We start from the raw sequence: 19,785 nt of genomic DNA, 5'->3' as shown, positions 1-19,785 counted from the left end.
TGCATGGGCGAGGCTCCCCAACTCCTTAACAATCCCTCCCTTCCTCCACGCAAAAAATGTTCTTTGCTTCTCCCACCCACACCCAACAACCCTCCAGGTTCATTCCCAGGCTCCTTCCCAGCAATTAGTTACCTCTCCATCAGCCCCTCTGTACCCAACTCCCGCAAGCCTTTGCGCTGTTTCGGAGGGGTATGGGAAATTCATTTCAATTACAATACAGAACTGTTATTACTCAGAGATCTGTATTAATATGCCTAATAAGGGATCTATTTGTCAAAAACATTTCCTGAATCTTTTTTGTTGTCTGTATTGTTACAGACATATTTGCTGACAGGTATTTTGAAATAAATGACCAAAATGATGGAAACGGTATGATTATACTGTGTGCATAACTTAATTTTTTGGCGCAGAATTCCCCCAGGAGTAATACAGGGGAGGAGGGACAAGTTATATATGAATTCTTGCTCTATCAGGACAGAAGTCCAATAACTGGATCAAGATACATAAACGTACTCCATGATTAAAAAAAATAAATCTACATTCTGGTAGTTACTGATGGATATATTCATCCATTTGGGGTGCTATAAAATAACCCAGGTACAAACCCAAAGCTCATTTGTTCTGAACCATCTCTTGCAGGAAGGGTATTCTGAATGTACCAGTGCACAGTTGGTCTGACCAGGTAGGGAGTTCATGCTGCAAAGGAGTCCTCCTTGGATAAAATGTGTAATTGGGATCATAGTTCAATAGACAGCTCAGCGATGCCATGTAAATATCAGCAAATCGAGATAAACGCCTTAAGAAATAGGTTGGATTCTGGTCAGTCCTGAATAAGCCCCCAAATTGCGAGTTGAAGAAGTTTCTGGTCACTTCCCTGTTACCAGAGAGAACATTTAAACAGACAGAGGACAAGGGGGGGGGGGGGGGAATAAAAAAAAAAAAAGACACTTTTTAATCAATTTATATAACCCAATATCTGAAATGACTAGAATTTGTAACGTAAAAGGAGTTATTTATACTACTCTCTTAGTGCTGTCACTCAAAGCCACTTAAACTTGCTTTGAAAGGCATTTCATGTAATAATAGGTAATTTAGTAAATAGCTTTAGTGTGAATATTAAGAAAGACCTTGATCTTCCACCCACTGAAACCAAATGGCATAAGATTGGATTCCCAACGTTTCCAATTTTTATTCTGAAGGGCTGGGGAGGAGACACAGAAGAGATCTTTGTCCTTGTCTTAAAGATTTCCATTTCCCAAACAAAGACTATGTCTACACTTCACTTTTGTCAGTAAAACTTGTGTTGTACGGGGGGGGGGGGGGGGAGGAATCTCCTGGACAAAAGTTTTACCAACAAAAAGCGCCAGTGTGGACGGTGCTTTGCTGGTGGGAGGTGCTCACCTGCTGACAAAGCTACCGCTACTCGTTGGGGGTGGCTTTATTTTGTCAGCAGGAGAGCTCTCTCCTACCAGCAATGAGCGGCTACACGGGAGACCTTACAGTGTCACAGCTGTGCTGCTTTAAGGTACACAGTATAGACATAGCCTTAAACTCCCACTCTTGAGCTCCTGCATCCTAGCCAGTCTTTCCCAGACACCATTTTTCCAACTGGAAGAGATTCGATAGCAGTCTTTTTGGAAACAGGACTGGAAGAGGGAGTTAAGGAGAGGCATTAACTGGTTCCAAAGGCTTTCCCCTTCCCTCTCCCATTATTTTTTTGGAAGTTCCCTAACTAACCAGCAAGAGTCTCCACAAACCTCAACTTCTCACTCACACACACACACACAATCTGACATCTCAGACATAGGTCTCTTGAAGTTTAAAATTTAAAACATAAGAATGCTATTCCCCTTATTGAGAAGTATGGGTTTGAGTTATGCGAAAATTTCCTTATGGAACTGTTATCAATGGATAGCAGCTGAATGTAGGGAGGACAGGGGAGCGAGGAAATACAGAATTTGGGGATGGTGGACCAGGCCTGTGCAGGGTGGGAGGAACATTAGGGTAACTCAGGCCATTCATATGGGACCATAATACATGTGTTGTGGATTGGGAAGAAGAGAACAGGGCTCTGCAGGGCACACACGGAAGGAATTCACATGTGCAGAGGGGGACAGGAGTGGTGTGAGGGGCACATAGAAAACAGATATAAATGCTTGTCCCTATTCATATCAATAGCTAGTATAGAGGATATAGATTTCTGGAAAAAACTGGGAAAGTCCAAACAAAAAACCATTTTGATTGCAACAAGTATTTGAATGTTCATTTCTTACCTCATTTCTTTTCTTTCCTTTTTCCATTCCTGTAAAATCATTTGTGAATCTGGATCTTGGTAAATCTGAAATATAAATGTGGTCAACAAGTAACTAAACTTATTCTGCAAGCGTATGAGTTCAATAAAGGGGAAAAGACTCATTTGTTGCTGGAACAAGGAAAAAATGCTGCTTAAAAAGGTAATGCTGGTGCACTGCCTATGTGCACTGAAAAAAAATCAGAAGGGTCAAGAATCACATGTGATCATTATAAACAGAAGGGACAGGGAGAAATCTACATTATTCCCTGCTCACCAACACAAGATGATGGTTCTGGTACAGGTTTAGTGTACTTTCTGTTATCAACAATATAAAAAAAGTGTTTTTGCTGATTAAACAAAAATATTTCCTTTTTGTTTCAGTGCAGGGGTGTTTTATAAGGGAGTTTGAGTAAACTGGCTTATCAAATAAACTGCAATTGCAAGAATGATTGTACCTACAATCAGATTTGAAAGCTTAAACATAACAAAATTAAAATCAGACTGAAAAAACACTTGTAAGGCCATTAATTCAAACCCTTAAAGAGTTGGCTGCATCCCCCCTGTTAAATAAAAGCTATTTGAAAAAACACACACACATACACACACACACACACACACACAAAAGCCACACATATACAACAAACCTGCATATGTTCCAATAATCCAGTCAGGGTTTGTAGCCAAGTCATGGTTTGAATGTACTGCTCTGTGTTCATGATTTTAATCTCTGATCGTAATTCTGGAATAATTGCACCTGTACGCCAGCCATGCTTCAGGGTCAAATCCTATTTACCAACAAGAATTGCAAAAAGCAAGTATAAGCCTTAAGAGAACTGAGATTTACTTCTTTACTATACTTTAGCCCAAAGAGATGTTAATTAAATTACTTCTTACGTGTAAGCAAAAACATTCAACACAGTGGTTCAACTGTACCAACTTGCAAATAGGTTTAATTTTAGAGTAAAGCTTCAAATCCCACTTTTCTAAAGTTAGGGAGCAGATCCAGGTGACACAAAGTGAATGGATTCTGGCCAGTAGGAAGTTCCCCTGGCACAAGGAAACTCCGCAGGTGTAAGGCTAGTGGAGGCATAAGGAGAGAGAGAGGAGCATCAGAGCATGGATAGCAGTGCTCCACTAAACCAAGCCTTCAATGGCATAAGGTGGTTACAGGCCCCTAGCTACTCAAACTCCTGCCAGGGCTGATAGGAGCTGGAGCAGGGAACTGCAACCAGTTCCCTGAGCTCCCTTCTTCACTGTGCCTGAGTGGAACATGACTGTCCTTTTCTTTCTTGGGCCCTGATTCTGGAAAATATTTATGTGTGTGCTTAAGTGTTTTGCTGAACCAGGGCCCTTATGGCAAGACCGGATGAGGAGTCCTAAAGCTTTTTTTGTTGTAACATGGCATCACGAAACAGAAGAGATTGAGAACCATTGGTGTAAGGGAAGCTCCATGAGGCAACAATCAGAAGATAGATACCACTGCTTCAGCGTTTTAAATTAATGTAAAGCTATCCGTTAGTACATTATTTCATTTGTGTAGCATGATAGGAGAAAAAAGTAGAGACTTTATGGCTGTAACTGATAGTGGAACATAAAACTAGATGTTGTTAATAGAGAAGTTCAAAACAGAAGTTCATTCCTTAAACTCCCTTATTTACAGGTGGTGGTAAATGTCATCCAAACCAGCAATATCCTGCACTTCAGGAGATCTGCTTTAAATTCTCAGTTACACCTGATACAAACAGTGCCCGTCTCAAGTGTGCAGGCTTATGTGGCCGTTCTGAAATTGTAGACTAGTTAAAAGCCACAAGGCAGTTGGGGGAGATGATGATGATCATCCTTTTCAGGAAATGATTTTTACTTTTCTAAATTTGTATTACAGTAATGGGGTTTGATTTTGTTTACTTCTACAAGCCTAGCTGTTTTACAATGTAATATTTAGAAATATCAATTGAGTGTTTATAATATTGAATCCCTTTTTTTCAAATCTGGAAAAAGGGCTTTCGCTTCCATGGAACACTATGAAGAAAAGAAACAAGTTACTTACTGCCAGATCGCTGTAAATGTGGTCACCAAAATACAGAACTTTGGAACCCCTCCAGCCAGTGAGCTTCAGAAATTCATATAAGTTACCCTGAAGAAACAAAACAGCAAGATGTGTGTGTACTAAAGTAACATCCAACTTTCAGGTTATTGAGCACTGAGGAAAATCTGACAAGTTTAAAAACAAATCTAAAAAATATTTTTGACAGTATGAAAATATTAAAGTCATCCCTCAATTTCATTAAATGCTATAGCTCAAATTATACACGCCATTTTTGTTGCAAGATAAGATTTAATCACACTTAAAATGAACGTGATATAGTATGCTGAAAGTCTATAATGCCAATAATGGATGTTTTTAAAAATTATTCAGTTACCAATATAATTACCTTCAGTACATTAAATTAATTTTAAAAAACCATTATGAAGGCTACAGAAACATAAGATTATAGGAACTAGATATGTAATGGAAGGATATATTGGAAATGTACCTGTTTGTAAATCTGGCCTTTCTGCAATTTATGAATTTTGTCCCAAAGCAACTCTCCCTTTTCATTCACCTTCCGAAAAGGTCTAAAACAGCAAAATTGTATAGAATTGTCACTCTGTCACAGCAAGGCTGCCACTTTTTAAAGTTGGGACGGGGGGGAAAGAGAATACGAATAACACCCAATTGTTAAAAAAAAAATGATGCACATTCTCCTAACTCTCTCAAAACCCAGTCTCTAACCTTTAGCTTTAGCCTGATGCAGCCAATATACTATATTGACTTTGGTATATCAAAGTTTAAGAAAAGTTGCTCAGTAAAACATTAACTCTTGTTTGCTTTCATCTAAAATTTATGAGCATCCAGAGTTAAGGCACAAAAATCAGCCTGCCTGCTCAGAGGGATGGTGCTATGCTACTGGTAAACCAGGTTGAGGTGGGAAGAGAATAAAAATGAAGAATGAAAGACGGGAAAGATACCTTGTTTTATACATACAAAGCAAAGGGAATATCTGGAACTAGTTCCTTTACCAGCGTACTATTTTATTTTGTTTTTTATTAAGAGGAACAGAATAGTTAAAAAACCATCACAGCAAGGGTAGAAAATCCCTCCAAACTATACAAAAGTATAAAGGAATTAGTCTTTTTAAAAGACAAGCAGGTACATCTATATATAAACGGCACATTCTAAATTGTTTACTTCAGTAAGAGGCTGTCCAGGGACTCCAGCCAAACCAGTTTGCTCTTTAATGTGTGAGAGAAATAAAGCATCTGACTTGCTGTACCCAAACAAGAAGTGAGAACTGTGTTTTTCTCCGACAAATGCCTCTCACCTAATGCAAGAGAGATCAGTAAGAACATCTCCAAACTCGAGGCCTGATCCTGTAAGGTACTGAGCCATTTGGACTTCGAAAGCAAGAACACTCAAACACACTGCAATATCGGGCGATAATAGAACAGTCCTGCAGCCCTTACTCAGTCCAGCAGTCCTGTAGTAGATACTGGAACTAACTACTCCCTAGACGATCAGCTATCAATTCAAGCTCCAGGGTTTTGTAATCCTGCATTAGCTCATGATGGTATAAACAGGGTTTCAAATACAATTGTATTTCTATATTACATACAGATAATTTACAATGTTTCATAATGTGTTACATATCCTTACACAGAGTAAATCCCTTGAGCCATGGTGTATTAGCAAATACCCACCTTCTCTTATCATTGAAGAAATTTGGCTTGTCAGCCTGTACAATGACTACATCAAAGAGATCCCTCCAGTCCTTTCCAACGATGAACTTCATACCCTTGTCCCTACAGAAAGCACAACAGCATTAACAATGAAATAGGACAGCGGTGAACTTACATTGACAAAATAATAAACTACCTTGATTTTTGAAGTTTTAGAAGTATAGTTTAGCAATAAATGGCAGTAAACTTACACAAAGCTACTGGGACTGTTTGTGATGAGAAATAACTTCTTGCCATGATCAGCCAGCTTTCTTAACACTGCACGGGTCTGCTCAGCATAGCAGATGTACTTATCTAGGAAAAATATTGATTTTAATATCATGTTGAACATCAATACTTTGCTACTTTCACTAGAAAACGGTCCAGAACTTTTGATAATTGCAGGTCATATTTAATGAAGAAAATCCAAGGGAGACATGTGAAGCTGAAAATATCCTTCCCCCACCTAGGATTTTTAAAGTATTATAAGAAAGCGAGAAAGAAACAATAAAATTTAGAGACAAGAGTAATCCCTACATGTAATCTCACTACTACTTACCAATATCTGCTTCAATTGCTCTGTACATTATTCCTTTGATGTGGACATCTCTGATTGAATCCTGTCAAAGATCGAAACAGCACTCATAAAGAGTCTTTCAAATATGAAAAGCCCGGTCACAGTACAATGTCTGTATGTTGCTTTAATAGCAATTAATTTATCTGATCTATGATCTTTATTTCCCCTAAAAACAATGTTACCATGTTATCTTCACTATTTGCACGTCACTACTACGCTAAGAATAAGATTATACTCCAAGATAGGATCATTTTCATACTTCCCAGACGTTTGAAACTTAGTGCAACAGAAGCTTTACATAAGTGAGGATTGCAATATAGCACCCTTCAGGGTAATGTGGGCCTAAGGCCCTTAACAGAGTGCTAGTCAAAACAGATTTTTGTTGACCTTCAGAGTGACACGCATTCCTTTCCTCCTGAGGAAACTAAAGGCTTAGAGTGCCTCAAATTAGGATCACTCCCAACTAGCTTGTCATTTAATGAGAGAGATTTATGAGTAGATGAAAGAAGCTAAAAGTTTAAACAAAGAAACAAAAAAGAACTCAGAAGGATTTTGGCTGCTTTCCTCAGCTTGAGCTATGCCAGAGCCTTCCTGGTGAAACAGTATTACTGCCATTTTGTTACTGGTGTGGCTACACACCAGGATTTGGATAACACTATGGGCTATCTAAAATATTTTTAGAAGGGAGATAAAGCAAAGATTTATCTATTTATACTAAGGCAGAAGCTAGAGAAAAAAACTGGAGCTTTGGGAAACCTTCAGAACTTCTCAAAAAAGATGGAAGCCCGACAATGTCAAAAGAATTACGTGTGAGCTAAAGAGTTCGTGAAAAAATGTTTGTCTAATGGAGAAAGGTGACAGAATGCACACAAACATGGCACAACATCACAGCTGGAGGTTTTTACCTTAGAATTGTAATACTGGACTAGATACAAGAAAAGTAGTGTTTAAAAACAAAAAAAATCCTAACTTTTTTATATTTTAAAATTTAAGTGGGCTAGAGATGGCTGAACCACCATCAGGCTGTTCCAGACAGGAGAGGTCCAGGACTTTTTTCTGGTCCTACATTACATCATGACATTTCTCTTTTCCTCTTTCAAAAGAAAGTTTTTAGATACCTCACTAGGAGAGTTGAGTTGTTCAACTTTTTGCTGCCTGAGGACATGCACCCAATAAATAAATAAATAAATAAATAAAAAAATCGAGGAAACATACATGGACACTTTAAACTGAGTTCTTAATAGCCCTTCTGTTCCTTGCCGGCAGGGAATATCTAATAGCATAGCTTCACATGCTCATTCAGCCAAATATTTTTCACATGGAAGTGAATCTTATTTCTATACCCTTTCCCATTCTCCTCTCAACCCAGATCAACAGACATACACAAACCCACCCCCACCCCCACAAAATATACTAGAATTTTAATAAAAAAGGTTTCAAAAAGATTTCAAGTTAAGGATTTTCAAGGTCTACCATCTTTTTCATAGGTTTTTGCAGTTCTTATTGCAATGCAGTGTTCTGTAAGAAACTGGAGCTCCATAACAAGCTGAGATTTTTTTTTTGTCTAGTTCTGTAAAGCAGAACTAAAGGGGGTTGAAACTTCTTTGAGTTGTCATAAAAGAAAGGCATAATTATGTAGGTGCCTGTACATCTCATTCGTACCTTGACATCTTTGTACAAATGAACAGGTTCATAATCTATGTTGTTTTTCAGAAAATATTCATTCACACAAGAGAGGAGAGTCATCTCTGGTAATGAAAATATATCCATGAACTGCTTCATTGTTTTTCCATGTGAACTCTGCAAATAAGGACATGCATGTCAAATATTTACCAAAACTAAATCCTATAAATCTAACATTTTGGATTCATTGCCAAATTTTTTTTTTTTACTATTGGCATTTTATTGCTGCAGAATTCTGTTTGCAGTAATAAAAGGGAAAACCCACACATCAATATGATAAAGTTAGAAGCATTCTGCTTTTAATTTAAGGACCAGTAATTCCATCTAGGATTACCACCACATTTTTACAAGCTATGTGTTTAAATAATGATATCATGTGAAATCTCTCAGAACCCTTTGTCTAGAATTTTGCAGTCTGCTTCTCCTTTTATTGCATAGGCTAAAGACGACTAAGGACCCTGTTTATACAGGCTTAGGTTATGTCTACACTTAAAACACTACAGCAGCACAGTTGTAGTACTGCACCTGCAGTGCCATAATGTTTTAAGTGTAGATACTCACTACAACAACAGGAAGTATTTTCCCATCACTGTAGTTAATCCACCTCCCCAAGAGGCAGTAGCAAGATGAATGGAAGAATTCTTCCATCAGACTAGCAATGTCTACACTGGTGGTTGAGTTGGCTTAGCTACATCTCTTGAGGAGCCTGGATTATTCACGTCCCTGAGAGAGGCAGCTATGCTGATGTAAGTTTTCAGTGCAGACCAGCCATAAGACTCAAAATATTTTGTTTCCTTCAAGCGGTTATTGAAGAAAAGTGGTAAAAAGCAATAAAGGTTTTGTAACCACAAAACCAGGAACATAAATTCTTCCAGGACATAGAAGCTAAACACCATTTTAAATTTCCCAACACTTGAGAAAACATAACAGAGAAGTAAATAACCCCAACCGCTCCCAAAAGACCCACACACGGAGAGCAAATGGGTATGTTTTGCTTGGGGTTGTATGGAGGCTAAGCCCAGAAGAATGAACAGCTCCTTTGAGACTACAATGCTATGAAGGATGTAAAACAAAACATTCAGGACCTGCCTCTACACTACCACGCAAGGGACCAGATTGGAGAGTCTCGTTTTTAAATTCTTTGGGCTGAGAACAAATGGGAACACAGAGGAAGAATACTCAGCACCAGGAGTTGGGGGAGAAGTACCTCGCACTGCTCTAGAGAGCTTTCTGGTTGATTTAGGGGCAACACTCATAGGCCCCCAAAGGAGTCAAACACATCCCTTCTTGGCTGAAGGAAGGCACAGTGGCTTGGTGCCAATTAGGAAGGTGATAGACCCACCACCACCCTCCTCACATAGTAAAATTCTAACTGAAAGCTTCCTCTTGGTGGCCCCATCCCAACCTTTCTAGCAAACAAGTCTATGCAGCAGTCAGATGTACCATGAGCTAAACCTTCGTGCCAACCAGGAAGAAAGATGGTCTTGCAGTTAAAGTACTGGATGAGGACTCAAAAGATCTGGGTTTTTTACAGCACTGCCACAGACTTCCTGTGAGACACTTGACAAGTGACTTAATCTTTCTAGGCCTCTAGTCCCCATGAGGGCAATAAACTTTTCTCCCCCTCTTTGTCTTGTCTATTTCAGTTGTGAACTCTTCAAGGCAGGGATTGTCTCTTACTATGTGTTTGTACAGCACCTAGTACAATGGGGCCCCTAAGCATGAATGTAACAAACACTAGCAGGAACATTTTGAAAATATGAAACAAGTCAGTGGCACATATGGGGTTTCAGTTAGTAAGTTTTAAACAAAAGTAGTTTGGGTTTTTACCTTTCCATAAAAGTCACTCATTTGTTCCAAGGGGACATGAGAACCATCATACATTGCAATGACTTCTTCATCTGGGACGACACTGAGGCCTCTGGCAATAACAATATTAGTTTCAGTTTAAAAGTCCAACCAGAAATTTCAGGTAATTATTGTATGACAGCCTGACTACGTATACAAACTCAGTTCTTGAACTTCTTAAAATACCAATACTATCCGATGGTTTCCCATAAGAAACACCTTGGTCTGCAATTTAAGAAAAGACCGTCTTGCTAACTTCCAAAACAAGTAGCATTTCTTCAAACTGACACACATGAAACTCATTCCAGCTTTTAAAGTTTTTTATTTCTTCAAAAAAAGTGAATTAATTAGTTTCCATTAAAATTTTGCCTCCAAGGCTTGTAAAGTGCAGTTACAGCTTCTAGTTTCTCAATAAAATGTAATTCCCTCTCTGCTTTTGTTTCACGAGGCACCGATGATGCAATAGTGTTTAACCAGATTATTCTGCAGTGTGACCTTGAAGGATAGAGGCCAAAAAATGCAACCTTCTTAACTGAGGTAATAACCAGATTTCTTTTTAACCCTAATATAGTTAAGTCTCATTGAGTTGAAATTATAATTAAGGAACTGTGACAAACATGTTAGAAACAAAATCATAATACAGAGGGGAAAAGGAGGTCTATATTTGTCCCCAACATACCAGCCATTAGATAGCTATTTCCCAACCACCACCACTTACTCAGTAAAAGGTGTTCAATACTGTATCTCAGGCCTGGTCTACACTACGATTTTAGGTCGAATTTAGCAGCTTTACCTCGATTTAAGCCTGGACCCGTCCACACAACGAAGCCCTTTTTTTCGACTTAAAGGGCTCTTTAAATCGATTTCTTTAATCCACCTCCGACGAGGGGATTAGCGCTGAAACTGGCCTTTCCGGGTCGGATTTGGGGTAGTGGGGACGCAATTCGACGGTATTGGCCTCCAGGAGCTATCCCAGAGTGCTCCATTGTGACCGCTCTGGACAGCACTCAACTCAGATGCACTGGCCAGGTAGACAGGAAAAGGCCCGCAAAATTTTGAATTTCCTGTTTGCCCAGCATGGTGGAGAGCCCAGGTGAACACGCAGAGCTTATCAGTAGAGGTAACCATGATGGAGTCCCAGGATCACAAAAGAGCTCCAGCATGGACCAAACGGGAGGTATGGGATCTGCTCGCCATATGGGGAGATGAATCAGTGCTAGCTGAACTCCGTAGCAGTAAACGAAATGCCAAAACTTTAGAAAAAGTCTAAAGGGCATGAAGGACAGAGGCCGTAACAGGGACGCACAGCAGTGCCGCATGAAAATTAAGGAGCTAAGGCAAGCCTACCACAAAACCAGAGAGGCAAACGGAAGGTCCGGGGCAGAGCCGCAGACATGCTGCTTCTACGCTGAGCTGCATGCAATTCTAGGGGATGCAGCCACCACTACCCCAACCCTGTGCTTTGACTCCGTCAATGGAGAATCACGAAACATGGAAGCGGGTTTTGGGGACGAGGAAGATGATGATGAAGACATTGAAGACAGCTCACAGCAAGGAAGCGGAGAAACCGGTTTCCCCAACAGCCAGGATACGTTTTTCACCCTGGACGTGGAACCAGTAACCCCCGAACTCACCCAAGGCATGCTCCCAGACCCTGAGGGCACACAAGGCACCTCTGGTGAGTGTACCTTTGTAAATATTACACATGGTTTAAAAGCAAGCATGTTTAATGATTAATTTGCCCTGGCATTCGCGGCCAGTACAGCTACTGGAAAAGTCTGTTAATGTGTATGGGGATGGAGCAGAAATCCTCCAGGGACATCTCCAGAAAGTTCTCCTTGATGTACTCCCAAAGCCTTTGCAAAAGGTTTCTGGGGAGGGCTGCCTTATTCTGTCCTCTATGGTAGGACACTTTACCATGCCAGGCCAGTAGCACATAGTCTGGAATCATTGCATAACAAAGCATGGCAGAGTATGGTCCCGGTGTTTGCTGGCATGCAGACATCCATTCCTTATCTCTCTTTGTTATCTTCAGGAGAGTGATATCATTCACAGTCACCTGGTTGAAATCGGGTGATTTTATTAAGGGGACGTTTAGAGGTGCCTGTTCCTGCTCTGCTGAACAGAAATGTTCCCTGCTGTTAGTGATCATCCCAGAGAATTGGATGTGGGGGGGGTTAGTTGGGTTTGTGCTGCACGTTAACCCGGAAACCACAGTCCCTTCTTTTAAATTGCAAACGCATTTTAAATGGCCAACCCAACGGCCGCTTGGCATGGGAAATGAGGGTGCTGCTGTTTGAAACCATTCCCACGTTATGAAGGTTAAAAAAGCCAAAAGACTGTGGCTTACCATGGCTGCCTGCAAGCCGAATTCTGTTGCCTGGCACTGCGTGAGTGATCTCTCACACCAAACCGGCAGGCCCTCAATATAAGGGGAAAAATGCGACCTTGTAACGAAAGCACATGTGCTGTGTAATGTGAACAGCAAGATTTCACGTGAAAGAGTGTACCCATTGTTCTCTAAAATGTGTCTTTTTTAACCACCTCTCCCTTCTCCTCCACCAGCTGCAAATGTTTCTCCTTCGCAGAGGCTAGTGAAGATTAGAAGGCGAAAACGGCACACTCAGGATGATATGTTCTCAGAGCTCCAGATGTCCTCCCACGCTGACAGAGCACAGCAGAATGCGCGGAGGCAGTCAATGTCAGACTACAGAAAAGCACAATATGAACGAGAGGAGAGGTGGTGGGCTGAATCACGGGCTGAAGAGAGCAAGTGGTGGGCTGAAGATGATAGGTGGCGTCAGCTTGCTGACAGAAGGCAAGAGTCGATGCTCCGGCTGCTGGAGCATCAAACTGATACGCTCCAGCGTATGGTTGAGCTGCAGGAAAGGCAGCAGAGAACAGACTGCCGCTACAGCCCCTGTGTAACCAACAGCCCTCCTCCCGGCCATCCCACGTTGATGTTAGTGAAATGTCCCTTGAGAGCCACCAGTGCTTGCAGCACCATTGAAAAGTACCCCTTGCGGTTTATGTACTCGCTGGCTTGGTGCTCCGGTGCCAAGATAGGGATATGGGTTCCGTCTATCGCCTCACCACAGTTAGGGAATCATATTGCAGCAAAGCCATCCACTGTGACCTGCATGTTTCCCAGAGTCACTACCCTTGATACCAGCAGCTCTTTGATTGCGTTGGCTACTTGGATCATAGCAGCCCCCACAGTAGATTTACCCACTCCAAATTGATTCCCAACTGACCGGTAGCTGTCTGGCGTTGCAAGCTTCCACAGGGCTATCGCCACTCGCTTCTCAAATGTGAGGGCTGCTCTCATCTTTGTATTCTGGTGCTTCAGGGCAGGGGAAAGCAACTCACAAAGTTCCATGAAAGTGCCCTTACACATGCGAAAGTTTCGCAGCCACTGGAAATCGTCCCACACCTGCAACACTATGCGGTCCCACCAGTCTGTGCTTGTTTCCCTGGCCCAGAATTGGCATTCCACGGCATCAACCTGCCCCATTAACACCATGATTTGCACATTGCTGGGGCCCATACTTTGTGAGAGGTCTATCTCTATGACTATTTCCTCATCACTCTCGTCGCTGTGCTGCCGTCGCCTCCTTGCCTGGTTTTACCTTGGCAGGTTCTGGTCCTGCATATACTCCAGGGTAATGTGTGTGGTGTTTAAAGTGCTCATAATTGCCACGGTGATCTGAGTGGGCTCCATGATCCCAGTGCTATGGCGTCTGGGCTGAAAAAAGGCGCGAAACGATTGTCTGCCGTTGCTTTCACGGCAGGGAGGGAGGGAGGGTGGGGCCTGACAACATGTACCGAGAATCACCCGCGATACTGTTTTTGCCCCATCAGGCATTGGGATCTCAACCCAGAATTCCCGCAGTCTCTGCCACCCATTGGAACTGTGGGATAGCTACCACAGTGCAACGCTCCGGAAGTCAACGCTAGCCTCGGTACTGTGGACGCAGTCCGCCGACTTAATGCACTTAGAGCATTTTGTGTGGGGACACAATCGACCTTATAAAAACAAATTTCTAAACAACCGACTTCTATAAATTCAACCTAATTTCGTAGTGTAGACATACCCTCAGAGTACTTCAGACATATTAGTAAACTTACAGCGCATACCCCCCACCCCATAGGAAGAACTAGTGAGAAAAGATAGTCTTGTGGTTAAAAAACGGGAATGAAACTCAGGACATCTGGATTTCTGGATCTGCCACAGGTTTCTTGTAGTACCTGATGTAAATCAGGTGAATTCTGTACCTCAGATTCCTCATCTTACCTGCTTTAGAGGTGTCGTGAGGCATAAACATTAGTTTTTAAAAAGCAACTTGAGATTCTAAGAATACTCCAGATAGAAAGTACTATAAGAAATGTGAAGTATTCTTTATCATCATCCATTTTACAGTATGGCTAATCAAACAGAAACAAAGAAGTTGTATTACACCTTAGGCAAATAATGTGTCAGTAACAGATCCAAGAACATGAATCATGAATTCTGTCTAACTTCCAGACGAGTCTGCCAAATATCATTGGAGTATCGCAAAACAGACCTTTTGTGAATCATGATATATTTATTTAATAACAAGACTACCTGTAAACGGTAGATATTTGTTAAGTGCATGTTCAGAGGTACTATTTATACCATTTTTGAGACAGCACAGAGGAGTGTGCTCAATTATGAGTGTGGAAGAAAAGTTTAACATCAGCTTTGCCAATGGATCCATTTTATCACCGTAGTTGGCAGGTCAGCTGTGTACATATGGGGTTTCTTTTACCCTGTTCAGAGTAAAGCTACATGGCATGATAGACAGAACACCACGGCTGGCCTACACTCCTGCTGGTGTACTATAGTACAGTTACAGTAAGCATTGGTGGAATGGCACCAGTGTAAGGACTGCAGAAAATCTTCATGAAAACAAGGCTAAAAGATGGCAAGGGCATGCCTTACTCGGAGTACACCTACTGATTTATATAAATATGCAAACTGTGTGTGAGAAGGCGATATACTGCACAGCTATGTGATAAATGAAATCATGATGCACCTTTAACCACTTCACCTATCCTCTAATCCAGCCAGCTAGCATTTACTTCAATATTCCAAACCTATGGAAAGCTTCATACAGCTGCCTTTTTAAAAATATAAAATAAAATAAAATCAACCTGTCAAACACATCTCCTCCTTCTCTCCCTAGAAGTACACCAGCCCAGGACTATAAGAATAAGCAAGATCCTGGGCACGTGCATTTTTTCTGTACACAGAAGTGTTATGACTAAGATCTGTTGTTATCCCACTGAACCGCTGGAATAGATTTGGGAGCCTGAAAACCCGGCCTTAAATTCACTGTATAAAGGTCTTTCTTTTTGGAACTGAAGGTTCCGGTTTTTATTTATATACCTTTGTAGAGAGGAGTTTCCCAGCTTCCAAGTGGGAAGCTGCAGTTATAGAAGGCACCCCAAGATAGACTCTGGGGACTTGATGTGTTGCATATCAGAACACATGAGGAGGTGATTAGAAGGTTTAGTGGTACTCTGATAACTTATAACACGCATTGATTTGATACTTCAAGTATCAATATGATGGCTGCATTAAAACCTTTATATCACACACACCATCTTCTATTTTCTCATATATACGAGAGACTCTACCATAATAGAACGTAAGAACTGCCATACTGAGCCAAACCAACAGTCCATCTAGCCCAGCAGCCTTCTCCAACAGAAGGCCAGTAATGGAGTTTCAGGGGGAGTGTACAGGACAGGGCAGTTGGAATGATCCACCCCTATCTTCCCCTGGCAGCTTCTGGAACAGATTATCTAGTAAAAGTACTATAATGATCTACCTACCAAGTATATTGTTAACTGGCACAAAAAAAACATACACAGAGGGAAGTTCTGAAGCTGGAATATGACCTAGCATCTATAGATTTTTCTTAAAGGGAACATTTGATGGTACACATTCCAAATACAATGCATTTTTCCCTATGCTACTGTAGGTACATAATGTTAACTTTTTTGTGGGAATACCCATATCATAATAAAGAGAATCTCAAGGAGCATCTCTCCCTCCTCACTTGAGATTGCAGTCTCCCTGCGGCAACAACTCACATAGAAATCTAACACTGTAGAAGCATTGAGTGTATTTTTAGCTGTTTTTTAATGAAAGTTAGCAGCTGGGGACAAGGTGCTGAGTCAGCACCGTATGACCAGCCAGCTCTCCATAGAGAATCCCTTCTTCTAGTTCAGCCAGTAAAGAGCACACCTGTGTCCATGCCTTCCAGTAGACGACTACACAATATACACTGTACTACATTGCTACTGGCCTGACTCTTCAATGTGCTTTCAGAGGAGCATCCAGTGGATTCAGAAACAGGAGTGTGTTTTATATCAACTAAGCAATAATTCCACCTACCTGTATACTGTTCCCAATTGAATATAGTGAAAAGCATCAATCTTCATCAATAATGCCTTGAACAAAAACAAAAATTTCAGACAATTTACATTTCATAAAAACAGTCTTATATACAGTTATAAAAGCTATAACCATTTTATCTGTCACAAGGAGTAAGACTTTCTTGCTCAGATACGGATGAATTTTACAAGAATTTCAATTAGAAATTCTTTGTAAAGAGCAGCAGAGTATTTTGTCAAAGGATTTTATTCAGAGCTTGTAAAAACCACTAGAAACTGTATTATTCAGATGACATGGGATTACAATCATGAAGAAATAACTTTCCCTAACAATACTGGCATATTTGTGTTTATTTTCTTCCAACTTGATTTGTCATAAAAGCCTTGACGAAACCGCTCTTTAAAACAATTCAAGCTGTCACAAACATAAGGGGAAAAAAAGAACAAAGGGCCTACATGTCAGCACAAGGTAAAACCTTTGATGACATTTATAAAATGCAATATTTATATTCAGCACCACATAACTCACCACATCATTTATACCTACCCGATGTACATCATAATGAAGTCCTCTTATTGCAAAATTGGGATCATAATCATACTTCCTTATTTCTGCGGGATACTAAGAATTAAAAAGTGAGGGTTAATTTAAACTATTTACACACCCCAATAAATTTCTTTTTCCAATTCTAAAAAGCTTAACTTCCCATATGTCACTTTTAGCATTCACTCAAGTATGCCCTTCAACATGCTGGTGATGTACATGTGAAAGTATCCACAACTCACATACAAGAATGGGAAGAACACCTGGAAAAAAAAAAAATCTATGGCTCAAATCTTCAAATGTGAGTGACTAAAGTTAGGCACCTAAGGAAAAGTGGCCCAATTTGCACAGAGGATAAGCACATGCAGCACCCACTAGCTTCTGTGACATTTCTAAGTATTCGTCACCTCTGAAAATTGGACTAAAGAAAAACAAATACCTTTAGACACCTGTGCTCAAAAGTTTTGGCCCAAATTTTCAAAACCTTTCTAAAATTAAAAAAACTTGGGCTTTCTTATTGCCCTTAGCATGAAAGGTTCACATACAGTTCATTATGCAGCAACAGGCCAATATATCAAAACAAAAGTTTGACTTGAAGCATTAGAGCTAAAGACACTCAGATAAGTGGCCTGATTCCAAGGTTTCACCCCTTGTGAAATCTTATCTGGATCGTTAATTTAGATTAATATATATATTAATCAAATCCAATCAAAAATTTAGTAAAGTTGATTATTCCAGGGGTAATATCTATTCATTTGATGTTTACTTTTAAATATATTTCCAGATTCCATGCTGCCTACATCAGGATTTTCAATTTTTATTTATCCTAGCCAGATTACATTTTAGTGACAAAAATGAGACATCTTATAAATTGACTGAGATAGGATAATATGGCCTCTGTCACCTAAAAGCTTCACCTGCAGGGTAATTCTGATGCTACAGTACATAGAGGTCAATAAAAATGCAGCTAGAGAGAGACTGGAGTTAGAGAGAGTTGTTTTCCCTTGGGTTGAAAAAATATATTCCTATGGGAAACTATATCTCCCAACAGGTGGCTTCAAGCATTACATCATATTGTAAGTGATTACTGTTACCCATAGGAGACTAGTTTCCAATTTCAAGCTACTACTACAAGCATGCAACCCCACTGCTACTGCAATGTGTCAGTTTCTATTACAAAAATGACTCCGAATACAATTTGCTAACTTATGCTGCAGAAGTTTCAACCAAAATGTTGCAGAATTTGAGGGGCGCTAAGTTTTGTGTGTTTATGGTACCTATGAAGTTTTAAGTTTGTTCGTTAATCCAGAGATATTTATAGACATTTATGTATAGCTGTTAACCTTTGGACTGAAATACAGGAATGGAAATGCCCAATGCTACAATGTCCATTCAGTCCAGGTTAGGGTTTGTAAAATATTCCAAATGGACACTAATAATAATTGCATTCATAACAGTGCAGTAAGAGAATTCTGCTTATAATACAGCCAGCTTAAGTATCCTCATACCTGCAAGATGTCTCTGCTAACTGACTGACAGATACAAGAACGGAGTAGTCCTTCCAGTTCCTGGACTGTCTCCACTCTGCACATTACTGCAGCTGAGACTGAACGAAGAACTTTGTGGTCTGTAAACAGCTGCTGCACAAGATGTACCAAAAGAGAGCCAACTGGGGACCAAGCCATTAGGAGATGTACAAAGCTTCTCTCAACTAGCAGCTGCTCATAGCATTCATACAAATAAAGGTGCATACTGTTATTTCATTCATCTTACCCGATGCTCATTAATGAGAAGATCTCGGGCAGCATTATAGATCAAAGTGTGCAGATGTTTGGAATAAAAGACCAATGTGTAGTCATAATCAAAGCCATAGATTTCAATGTCTGATAGACTCATTTCATTGTTGGTAAAAATAGCATCTGGATTCAGCAAATTATTCATAATTGAAGGAACCAAGTCTGAAGAAAATAAAAAAATTGGAGTTAGTATTCCAGCCTTATACGAAGCATAAAATCAAACCCTATGCATATTATATTTTAAATTTGACATTTATCATTAGATATTTGTAATGACAGGGTTACTGGTCCAGTAGATAAGGGACAAGCTGTAGATGTGATACATCTTGATTTTAGTAAGGCTTTTGACACAGTGCCACCTGACATTCTCAAAAGCAAACTAGGGAAATGCAGTATAGATGAAATTACTATCCAGTGGGTGCACAACTGATTGAAAGATCATATTCAAAAAGTTGTTATCCATGATTCGCTATCAAACTGGGAGGGCAGAACTAATGGGGTCCTGCAGGGGGCAGTTCTGGGTCTGGTACTATTCAATATTTTCATTAATGATTTGGATAATGGAGTGGAGAGTATGCTTATAAAATTTGCAGTTGACATCAAGCTGGGGAGTGTTACAGCACTCTAGAGAACAGGATTAAAATTCAAAATGACCCTGACAAAATGGAGAATTGGTCTGAATTCAACAAGATTAATTTCGATAAAAGATAAGTGCAAAACATTTCACTTAAGAAGAAAAATACCAAATGCACAACTGCAAAATGGGGATAGCTGGCTAGGTTTCAGTACTGCTGAAAAGGATCTGGGGGTTATAATGGATCACAAATTGAATATGAGTCAGCAATGTGACACAGTTGTGCAAAAA

At 40.2% G+C, this 19,785-nt stretch overlaps 1 protein-coding gene across 2 annotated transcripts in view; it reads right to left on the bottom strand.

The window, feature by feature from the left end:
* Window positions 1-378: 378 nt before the first annotated feature.
* NT5DC3 (5'-nucleotidase domain containing 3) overlaps window positions 379-19,785 on the bottom strand; it is a 29,843-nt gene continuing 10,436 nt past the window's right edge. Inside the window, exons 2-14 of one of the 2 annotated variants that reach the window (XM_034778668.1) lie at window positions 18,898-19,082; window positions 17,128-17,202; window positions 16,582-16,637; window positions 10,140-10,230; window positions 8,289-8,426; window positions 6,609-6,669; window positions 6,262-6,364; window positions 6,032-6,133; window positions 4,828-4,909; window positions 4,341-4,427; window positions 2,938-3,078; window positions 2,274-2,338; window positions 379-874 (exon numbers count right to left, since the gene is read on the bottom strand). In XM_034778668.1, coding sequence (XP_034634559.1) covers window positions 613-874; window positions 2,274-2,338; window positions 2,938-3,078; window positions 4,341-4,427; window positions 4,828-4,909; window positions 6,032-6,133; window positions 6,262-6,364; window positions 6,609-6,669; window positions 8,289-8,426; window positions 10,140-10,230; window positions 16,582-16,637; window positions 17,128-17,202; window positions 18,898-19,082 — 1,448 coding nt within the window. In that variant the 3' untranslated portion in view covers window positions 379-612. Of the gene's footprint in view, window positions 875-2,273; window positions 2,339-2,937; window positions 3,079-4,340; window positions 4,428-4,827; window positions 4,910-6,031; window positions 6,134-6,261; window positions 6,365-6,608; window positions 6,670-8,288; window positions 8,427-10,139; window positions 10,231-16,581; window positions 16,638-17,127; window positions 17,203-18,632; window positions 18,833-18,897; window positions 19,083-19,785 lie in introns of those variants that run through there. The other variant, XM_034778678.1, reaches the window with a different exon arrangement.

The sequence above is a fragment of the Trachemys scripta genome, chromosome 1, assembly GCF_013100865.1.
Source record: "Trachemys scripta elegans isolate TJP31775 chromosome 1, CAS_Tse_1.0, whole genome shotgun sequence".
NCBI lineage: Eukaryota > Metazoa > Chordata > Testudines > Emydidae > Trachemys > Trachemys scripta.
Note: the sequence above shows the minus strand (reverse complement) of the source record. Positions and strands in the feature narration are given on the sequence as shown.